General features: G+C 37.5%; 1 protein-coding gene across 1 annotated transcript in view; it reads left to right on the top strand.

Moving 5' to 3' along the window:
• The first annotated feature begins 845 nt into the window (after positions 1-845).
• The window catches only part of LOC143035566 (uncharacterized), a 33,319-nt gene continuing 22,444 nt past the window's right edge, over positions 846-11,720 (top strand). The window contains exons 1-2 of the mRNA XM_076202433.1: positions 846-898; positions 6,661-6,715. Of these exons, the coding sequence (XP_076058548.1) occupies positions 846-898; positions 6,661-6,715 (108 nt within the window). The remainder of the gene's footprint in view (positions 899-6,660; positions 6,716-11,720) is intronic.

Genomic DNA, 11,720 nt, shown 5'->3' with positions numbered 1-11,720 from the left:
ACAAGATTAAATGAACACAAAAGGTCGATTAGATATGGCCAAATAAATTCAGCAGTGTTTCAACACGTTGATAAATTTAATCATCGGATGGACTGGGAGAAATCTGATCTCATTTACAAATCGGGGTGTGGGTTCAGAAGGAAAATGGTGGAATCAACATTAATTGATTATCTGCCCACGATGAATATTTCCAAGGGTCAATGGACCCCAGACATCATTTCAGGACTATTCATCACCAAAAATATTGTCAACAAGCTTCCTCCCCCTCCCCCTGACCCGACCTCGTGTCAGCCTCAGGTCAACTAGGGCTGGGGCAGTGATGTTCTGTATTTTCTCGTGTTCCCTTTCTTTTGTAAGAGGTTGCTACTTAAGATAGCCTCCTCCCTGCCACTTTGTACTACTGAAGAGGATTGCAGGTAGCAATCGAAATATATAGTTCCGCTTACGCAACTCTTTCTTTCGTCCGACTGTGGTGTTAGTTGTGATTTATAAATGTGTTACTACATTTCTCACCTGTGATTGACCCACCACGATGGAGCTTCTTTCTTCTATCAACAACATTTTTCATCACTACCCCGACCTCAAACATCCCTACAGACGTTTCGAATCTTCCTTGATCGCAAGCAAGAAAAGGAAGAACCAGAAAACTTTTCTGTCCAATTGTTTGGCGGAACAGGTTTGCCCCCGGTCGTTTGGTTTCCACAAACACAAGCAATTGGGTTACAGTTTTCCCACTTACATCAGAGCCTTTTTATCGGATCGGATTCAATTGGCGTCATTAGACCTTGACAACGCTTTTCTTCACCTTCGGTCCACCACCAGAGAACTTCTTTTCCATTGCCGGGATGAACACGTCTTCAAGTCACTTCTACACAGAGCCCAACAACAAGCCAGTGTCGTAAGTGACAAACACATTGTGATCCTCAATAAGAAACTTTTTAGGTTATGTAATAACAGCATTTGGTCTAAGTTTGCTTCTTCTGATAATGTCGTCAATCTTTCTAGCACAGTACTTTCAAAATCACAATTAGAAGTGTTAGGTCTTGGTTTGAATTTTGCTTTAAAACCGGAAAAACACAATGCTATGGACTTCCTGGTAGGTTTTGATAAGTTCTTGTCCCATAATAATTATGATAAAGACCTATTATGTCTCAAAGGCGTGCTCTTGAACAGCATTTCAGATTGTTTCAAGGACAACAATGGTCTACCCAAACGTTACCAAATGGGTATAGAAGAATTAAAAAAACTAAGTAACATAATTATCACCAAGGCAGATAAAGGGGGTAAAGTAGTTGTTTTAGACCTAGACTCGTATGTTGAAAAAGCTATGGAGCTTCTTAATGATCAAAATACATACGAGAAACTCACCAAAAACCCCTTAAAAGACATGGCTGCCTCTTTTAATAAGCAAGTTCGTAAGATCACCACTAGTGAACAAGTGTCCAAACTTAAAGTTTTTACTCCCAAGCTCCCTTATTTTTATGGCCTCCCCAAGTTACATAAAGAGGGTACCCCATTAAGGCCCATTATTTCCAACAGGGGTTCTTGTTCCAGCAAACTCTCTAAATGGCTTGCGGGTTTATTATCACCATTTGTGGGCAAATTTTCCAATTCCCATTTGAAACATTCAGAAGATTTCATCCAGAAAATAAAGGAGATTAATATAGTAGGCCGTCGCTTATTAAGTCTTGATATTATCTCATTATTTACGAACATTTGTGTTGATGATGTTTTGTCCTTTCTAGAAACTAAGCTACAACCATTCCAAGACAAATTCCCCCTTCCGGTTTCCAAAATCATTGCTCTTGTACGCACCTGCGTGTCATCTAATGTCTTTTCCTTTCAAAATCGGTTTTTCAGGCAAAAGTTTGGTTGTAGCATGGGTTCGAATCTTTCTCCTGTTCTGGCTAATCTTTACATGGAATACTTTGAGAGTGTTCTTCTTCCAACAATTAAACCCCCAGGTATGATTTGGTTAAGATACGTTGATGATATTTTCACTCTTTGGGATGAGAGTTGGGGTCCCTTTGATATTTTTCTAGATAAACTTAATAATTTAACAACCAACATCAAGTTCAAAGTGGAATGGGAAAAAGATGATAAAATCCCCTTTTTAGACATCTTAATCATGAAGAATGGGAATAAGCTTGCCTTTACTGTTTTTAGAAAGAACACTCATTCAGGTAGTTACCTCCATTTCTTCAGTCATCACCCAGATCACATTAAAAGGAGTGTAGCTTCGGGACTTTTTCTCCGAGCCTTTAGGATTTGTAGCCCCCAATTTTTAGAACACGAATTAACTTCCATCAAGTCCCAATTAACAAAATTAGCCTACCCTCATTGGTTTCTGGATAAAGCCCTTAGTCAAGCCAGAGCAAGTTTTTTCAAACACCCTTCCACTAAGTTAAAGAAAGAGAGACAAAATCCCCTAGTCATCCCCTTCTCAGAGTCCATCAGTCAATTGTCCAAGTTTCTTCCCAAAGAGAAAGTAAATTTAATTCATAACTACCCTAACACTATTAATAAAAAAGTTGTTAATGTTCACCAGAGGTTGAAGGAAGAACATATCCCAGGTGTTTACTCCCTTCCATGTAAAGATTGTGACCTTTCATACATTGGCCAGACGGGAAGAGACCTACCGACAAGATTAAATGAACACAAAAGGTCGATTAGATATGGCCAAATAAATTCAGCAGTGTTTCAACACGTTGATAAATTTAATCATCGGATGGACTGGGAGAAATCTGATCTCATTTACAAATCGGGGTGTGGGTTCAGAAGGAAAATGGTGGAATCAACATTAATTGATTATCTGCCCACGATGAATATTTCCAAGGGTCAATGGACCCCAGACATCATTTCAGGACTATTCATCACCAAAAATATTGTCAACAAGCTTCCTCCCCCTCCCCCTGACCCGACCTCGTGTCAGCCTCAGGTCAACTAGGGCTGGGGCAGTGATGTTCTGTATTTTCTCGTGTTCCCTTTCTTTTGTAAGAGGTTGCTACTTAAGATAGCCTCCTCCCTGCCACTTTGTACTACTGAAGAGGATTGCAGGTAGCAATCGAAATATATAGTTCCGCTTACGCAACTCTTTCTTTCGTCCGACTGTGGTGTTAGTTGTGATTTATAAATGTGTTACTACATTTCTCACCTGTGATATATATATATATATATATATATATATATATATGTATATATATATATATATATATATATATATATATATATATATATATATATGTACATATATATATATATAATATATATATATATATATATATATTAGGGATATACAATACAAGCGAAAGGAAATCGTGAAGGGCAAGCACGCTACACTGGGATAGGTTTTCTCAAATTCGCCGTTACTCCCCAGGAAATACACTCGTCGCCGGTGAAACGACTTTGTATCAAGCCAGCGACTACTCTTTGAGATTCGGTCAAGGAGTCGAAACAGCATAACTTGTGAACCTCAACTTCGGCTACACGAGTATGTGCTACGTTTCTCTGATATTGACTGCACTCATGGAGTTGTTTCCATAGCCTTCTCTTATAATTGTATATTCACTTCTTATTCTCTTTAATTACTCATTTTACCTAATATACCATTTTTTCTTCACATTCTCTCCTTCCCTCTCTCTCTCTCCCTCTCTCTCTCTCCCTCCCTCCCTCTCTCTCTCTCTCTCTCTCTCTCTCTCTCTCTCTCTCTCTCTCTCTCTCTCTCTCTCTCTCTCTCTCTCTCTCTCTCTTTCTCTCTCTCTCCTTCTGTCTCTCTCTTATCTCAAACGCTAAACCATTCTTTTTTCGACATCCTCTACCACTCATTCTTGACACAATTTTCCACGCCCGAATTGTAGTCTTTTGTTAATTAAGGGTGAATTCAATACTGCTGTTGTGGCAGTAATACCTTGGTAATTTGTTGCGGCCCTGCCGGCCTCCTTTACCTTTCCAGGCAGGAACGACCAGTCTCTTTTTACAGTCAGATAAAACGGTACCGGACTGCTACATGGCAGACAGCACCCGCGGATCATGCCCCATTTCCCCAACCTAAAATAGCGACACTTGTCCACAAGGATTGTCCACATGGATAGAAACTCTGGTGAATTATACTTCACAAGAAACTACAATATTTCATCTCCGGATTTAACCTTACTTATAGTCTCTCTAACTTCAGAAAGAAAAGAGTTTTACCTTTTGACAGCGTAACAACTATTATCCGAACACCAAACAAGGGATACTAGCCGCATGATTAGCCATTACAGAGAGTCAAAATACAACTACACTGTTCGGACAGTGCTTACCTGGTTTGGAAGCTCGGTAAGCAGGCCGGTTAGTTCTACGGATTTACTCTATAGTCAGCGCAAGGAGAATTGGCCGATAAGGCGTGGCTAGGAGATTTCCCGGTGTTGCCACATATGGGCATCCATGGCGAGAACGTGCGTGTGGATGCAATGTTTTCTGAATGCAGTGTGAGGGGGGCGGGGCCAGAGATTAGATGTAGTGGCAACGTTGCTCTCGCATGCACTTATGCCATATCTACACTTAAAGAAACGAAACCTTTGTATAGAAAACATTGCTTTGATTTTTATCTCAGTGGTGGTGTGTGACAAAAAATTATAATATAATCATATGAGGCAACATTATAAAATTATAAAATAGAATTATATAATAAAATAAAACTATAAAATAATTATATGTGGCACCACAGGGGAACTCCCAGTGGTCCGCCCTAACGGCCAGATCTCAGTGCATAGGGTAAATCCCAGCCAGTTGTCCTGTCCAGGGCCAGTCGTGATCTGCGCCAAGAAGGAAGGCAACTGACCACGAAGGCTGTGACAGTTACCACTACATCAATTTTTGGTCGTACAGTAATATTTATAATGTGAGAGATACATTCGATATTAAACAAAAATGTATACACTTATGACACATAGAAGGACATAGCATATTTTAATAATACATGGTGAAAAATAAAATATAAGGATAATTCCTTCTGTGGACGGACCAGGTGTCCTAAGAGGTCAAGGTCAGGTCGCCCTAATTCCATTGTTAATTAAGTGGGATTTCGGTCAGGTTCTGGTTAGACCTAACGCTCAACAGCAGTTTGGTGGTGCTGCTGCGACATACGCGATGTCGTCTGGCTTGATATCTACCTTCTCGTAGTGTGACGTCCTGTGACGTGTAATTGTGACGTCCTGTGACGTCTAATATATCTTCTTCCAGCACAACAACAGAGTGCATTTTCCTTGAAGGATAGGGTGTTCCAGGACTGAAAAAGGCAAATATGATACCGATCTACAAGAGAAGTAAGAAGGAACATCTGAATTACACTAGACTCCTTCAGCGCTACAACCAAGATATGCAAAAGAAATATTTGGAGAGAGAGAGAGAGACCTGTGGTAGATATTCCATCGAATTCAGAAAAGAAAGTTCTAGAATAACGAATCTGCTCAATCTTATTCGAGAGTGGTTGATGAGCTACTGGAGAAGGATATCGATAAAGCGCCAGACTAATGTTTAAGCTGAAAGATGTTGAAGGGCTTACAGGAAACGTACAGGAAAGAATGAAGGATTTCCTGAGAATCGGGGCTTCGTGCGGTTGGCATAGGTGGGGAGGGGGCAGCGAGAGGAGGAGACTTAGTGATCTTCCTGAAGCTTGTGCTTTTCTAGGTAAATACAATTAGGTCAGTAGACACACACATATATGAAGAAAATTTTGAATTGTTACAAGAGCTAGACAATATATATATATCTCTGGAGCCATTTGTAGAAAAGAAATCACTACAAAAAAAAAGGAAAATATCATCTGCAAGGTAAATGTAAATACAGTGGTCAGATCTCACATATGGAAATCTAACTACCCCTCTGATATTGACCTAAACATTTGAACTTCTACATCTTTCACTGTCGCAAATGCTCGTCTCCACTTTTAGATAAACATTTATCTAAATCTAGTCTTTATATATATATATATATATGTATATATATATGTATATATATATGTATATATGTATATATATGTATATATATATTATATATATATATGTATATATATATATATATGTATATATATGTGTATATATATATATATTTATATATATATATATATATATATATATATATGCATCTTTTCAACCACATTAATTAATTTTACACAATCGAGACTGACGAGGAGCTCGATGGAAGCATATATACGGAAACTGATACGTGGTCAAGCTAATGAATCTAACCCAGCTCAGGCGTAACAAGTGACACTGACTTAGCCCATTGCGCAATGGGCTAAGTCAATGTCACTTGTTACGCCTGAGCTGGGTTCGAGTCCTTAGCTTGACCACGTATCAGTTTCCGTATATATGCTTCCATCGAGCCCCTCGTCAGTCTCGACTGTGATGTCATGGAATTAAAGTGAATTAATGTGGTTGAAAAGATGAAAATCTGTTCACTGGAGACCATTCAGTGTATATATATATATATCATATATACATATATATATATGTATATATATATATATATATATATATATATATATATATATATATATATATATATACTCGATGCTGCAAGAAACATTGTCATGGAGTGCAGGTCCAAATATCATCATGTGATCAATATGTTTGTAAGACGTGAACTACTTACATAACTTGCCTTTATCTATTGCAGATCATCCGAAGTTTTGCCTTCTCCTGATTGTGAATACGATGACGATTATTTCACGGTAAGATCTTATAGACATTTTAGAAGATTGAAAGTAATTTATATTAGTCTTTATTATCAGCGAACTTCCTACTGCATCTATCTGTTCCCTCCCCCCAGGCCAATAGGGTAAATTGGGATAACAACCGATTTGATCACCGACCTCACTTTTGATACTTATGCGACCTTCAGTCCGCACGTCAAGGAAAACAAACCTACTAAAACCAATCGCAAGCACGGGCTTTGGGCAACAGAAAGAAACTCTAATCACAGATTAAAAACAATTCATAAGACAACACACACGATTAAGTTTCCACAGTTTGGTTCCCAACAATCTACAAAACAAACGTAGACACTTTACAAACTATACAAAATAATGCTACAGCATTCAACCCATCTCAGTCATCTCACCAAGTCATACAAGCACAACCAACTTACACATATACAACCGACCACCAGTTCCATACAATACATGAAAAAAACATTTACACCTAGTTTACAAAACAAGTTCTTCAAGACAGGCCATCAACCTCAATTCATCCCCTTCACCCTCAGCCGATAACAGCCCCACATAAAAACCTTTCGCAAGTTGCTTCTTCCATATTTTTGTTTTTACTCACAACAATCATCAACCTAACCCCCATTCTATTTTTTTCTATCTCACCTCCAGATGGTGTAATTATTATTCCCCAGCTACAGATCAACATTTCTTGGAAACTTATTTCTTGTTAAATGCAAAACATCAGGTTCATTAATCATCAAATAGTCTCTATTTTCCAATCTTGACAAAAGTAAGCCACCTACGTTCACATGAGCTACTTTCAGTTTTCTTGTAGTGCTGTCTGCATTATTAGATTCTCTTCTCTTTGTGTGCCTTCCTTTGCTTTTGTAATCAAATAATTACTCATTCTATACAGCAGTGATGGCCTATTCTTCCACTCATTTCCAATATCTTGCATTTCTTCACACTGAAATTAATTTTCCATTCCCAACTCTAATCATATGAACCTGTTCAGGTCTTCTTGTAGTACCTTACATTCTTCTATGTTCTTCTCTTTCATGATCTTTGTCTTAGGTGCGCGCGCGTACGCGTGTTTGTGTATTTACCTAATTGCACAAAAGAAAGGAGCAACGCTCGTTAGGTCCCATCTTATGCTTTCCTATTTATCATACTTAGTCTCAAACTCATGTACAGTTCCAACTTAATCTATATCCTTGATTTTCAATTATCATATTTAGATTTGAACTCTTGTATTGCTCGAGCTTGGGCTATATCATCTAAGCTGTTACTAGTATTTATGCATCTATATAGAAAACTGCATTTCTTCACATTCTTTAGGTATGTAATCTTCCTTGAATTGTTCTTATGACCTCTCAAAATCCTCCTATCCTTAATTAAGAGATTTCATCTGTCAATAGTCTACCCCTTTTGGGAATCTGAATACTGTAATCATATTACCTCTTTCTCTTGGATCTCTCAAAGTTGGCAGACTCAGTGCTTTTAGTCTTTCCTCATATGATTGATCTGCCAGGCTGGGAACCATTTTTGCTGCTACCCTTTGTATTCTCTTGAGCTTTATCAGCGTGAGGACCATACCACTGACATATTCTAGTCTTGGATAGATCAGGGTTTCGATGAGTTTTTTAATCATCTCTTCATCCATACAGTGAAGAGTCATTTTAATCTTCTGTAGCAGTCCTTACGTCTCTCCCTTAAACTTGCTGATATGTGTGTCAGGTGATAAGCCGCCTTTTATGAGCAGCCCCAAATCTTTCTCCTCTTTTGCTTTTATAATGGTTTCTCTTCCCATGGAATATTTTACGGGTGGTATTTTGCCACTATTGCCCCTTGCCAGTACTTTGCATTTTTTGTATTGAAATTAATTTCCCATTCTAAGTTCCATGCAAAAATAGTGTCTAGATCTTTATGAAATAGACTACGGTCCTCGTTATTCCCGTGATTTTTGCACCATCTGCAAACATATTGTGACAGCTTGTAGTACCTTCCATTATGTCGTCATTGGCATAGACAAGAAAGATCATTGGTGCAAACACTGAACCTTGTGGAACTCCGCTCGTTACTGCTCCCCACCTTGACATTTTATACTTCACTACTGTCCTCGTGTATCATTCCTTCACAAAATCTTTCATCTATTCTAGTAGTTTGCCTCGCAGTCCTCCAAGGTTGTCCAATTTCCACATAAGTCGACTGTGAGGTAGGCTACTTTATCAAAATATTTCTTCAGGTCGAGGTACACACAGTCCACCCACCCCTCTACCTCTTGCAGCACACCAGTCTTGAGTAAAATATCTAAAGCTTTGACACACACGACCTTCCAGATCTGAAGCCAAACTGACTGTCAGAAATTCATATCTTCAAGGTAATTGGTCCATCGATCTTTCACAATCCTTCCACATAATTTCACGACTGTGCACTCTCCTTACTTCCATCTTTGTGAACTGGTACCGCATTTGCCCTTTTCCAGTGGAGTAGCATTATGCCTTCTTTCAACGAACATCTACAGTAAGACTGTGTATCTTGTCCGCTCGTTGATCCCTACAATTTTTAAGTACTGTATCCAGTTTGAGATTCCGTCAGGTCTTGAAACTTTTATCACATTCAATGATCTCATAAGATTGAACACTTGTGTGTGTGTGTGTGTGTGTGTGTGTGTGTGTGTGTGTGTGTGTGTGTGTGTATTTACCTAGTTGTACCTAGTTGTATTTTACGGGAAGGGGAGCTATGCTCGTGGGGTCCCGTCTTCATATCTCATTTTATCTAAACTATTTTTAAATTCATGTATTGATTTTGCACACACCACTTTCTCATCTAACTTGTTCCAACTGTCTATTGCTCTGTGAGGAAAGCTGTTCTTTTTAAAATCTCTTCTATAGCTGTCTTTTTTTATTTTCTTTCCGTGTCCTCTTGTATTTCTGTCATCCCATTTTATCAGATTCTCTCTATCAGTAATTTCTATGCCTTTCATGATTCTGTAAATAGCTATCAAATCTCCTCTCTCTCTTCTTTGCTCTAGTGTCTGTAGTTTAAGTTTTTGTAGTCTCTCTTCATATGATAGTTTTGAGAGTGTTGGTGCCAGTTTTGTAATTGCTCTTTGTATTCTTTCAAGTTTTTTTATACATTTTTTTGTACTTGGTGACCATATCGTTGCTGCATATTCCAATCTTGGTCTTATCAGGGTGATTAGGATTTTCCTCACCATTTCTTCATCCAGGTATGTAAATGCCACTTTGATTGTTCTTATTAAATTATAAGTTTCTCCAAAAATCTTATTTATATGTTTCTCAGGTGACATATTATTCATAACAATGACTCCCAGGTCCTTCTCATTTTCTACTTTTTTTATTCCTTCTTCTCCCAAATTATATGATCCTGTTATTCTGTTTTTGCTTTTTCCAAATTCCATTATACTACACTTTTTTGTATTGAACTCCATCTCCCACTTCCTACTCCATTCTTGTACTTTATTTAGATCTCTCTGTAGTGATTCACAATCTTCTTCAGTTTTCACTCTTTTCAGTAATTTTGCATCATCTGCAAAGAAGCTCATATAGCTTTCAATTCCTTCATCCATATCATTAATATATATAGCAAACATTATTGGGGCCAGAACTGTTCCCTGCGGGACACCGCTTATTACTTCATTCCATTTTGAGTGCTGATCTCTTATCACTACTCTCATTTTTCTTTCTTGCAAAAAGTCTTCCATCCAATTTAGCAATTTACCTTGTATTCCTCCTTCATATTCTAATTTCTTAAGCAACTTCTTATGTGGTACTTTGTCAAAAGCTTTGTTTAGGTCTAGAAATGCACAATCAGCCCATCCATCTCTTTCTTGTATTATATCTATTAGCCTTGAATAGAAACATATTAAATTGGTGACGCATGATCGTCCTTGTCTGAATCCAAATTGCCTTGGATTTAGTACGTTGTTTTTTTCCAAGTATTTTACCCATCTACTTTTGATAATTCTTTCACATATTTTTGCTATTGTACTTGTTAGAGAGACTGGTCTATAGTTGGTAGGTTCTTCTTTATTTCCTCCTTTATATATAGGTACTATATTTGCTTTTTTCCAATCTTCTGGAACTTTTCCTTCTTTTAAGGAACTGCTTATTATGCTATGTATTTTGTCTGCCAGTTCATTCCTGCATTCTTTCAGAATCCAGTTTGCTATTTCATCTGGCCCATGCGATTTTCTGACATCAAAATTACCCAAGTGTGTCAATATTTCATTCTTTGTTACTTCTATTTCTTCCATAGGGGGGACTTTTTCCTTCCACTCAATCTCTTCAGGTTGTATATTTTCCCTTGTAAACACTGATTTAAAATGTTTGTTCATAATTTCTGCCATTTCCATTTCCTCAGTGTATTCAACTCCTCCTTGTCTTAATTTCTCTAAGTCTTGTTTGTTTTTCAGTTTATTGTTTACAAATCTGTAGAATAGTTTTGGTTGATCTTTACACTTTTCTATAACATCTTTTTCATATTTTCTTTTTTCCTCTCTGCACTTTTGTACATATTCATTTCTATAACCAGTATATATTTTCCATTTTTCAGGTCTTCTGTCTTTTTTCCATCTGTTCCAGGCTTTGTCTCTTTTGTCCTTTAACTCCCTACAACTTTTGTTGTACCAGCATTTTACATATTCTTTTTCTTGTTTTTGTCTTGGGACATACTTTTCCACTCCTTTTTGTAAATTTTTGTCAAAATATTCCATTTCTCTTCCACTGTTGTTTCTTCTTTGTATATTTCTTCCCAGTTTTCTTGTTGGAAGAATTCTCTTATTTTATCAAAGTTTGTTTTTTCATACATCATTCTTCCTTTTCTATATTGTTCGTTTCTTTTCATATATTTTTCTTCATTAAGTTCCAGTTCAATCAATATGTGGTCACTTTTACCTATTGGTGTTTTATATTCAATCTTGTCCACTATTCTAGGTTCAGATGTAATTATTAAGTCTAGCCTCGATGGTTCTTCTTCATTTCTATACCTAGTGTTCTCTTGT

Source organism: Oratosquilla oratoria, chromosome 19, assembly GCF_046742065.1.
Source record: "Oratosquilla oratoria isolate Oo_2021 chromosome 19, ASM4674206v1, whole genome shotgun sequence".
In the NCBI taxonomy this organism is placed as follows: domain Eukaryota; kingdom Metazoa; phylum Arthropoda; class Malacostraca; order Stomatopoda; family Squillidae; genus Oratosquilla; species Oratosquilla oratoria.
This window is presented reverse-complemented; position numbering and strand designations above follow the sequence as displayed.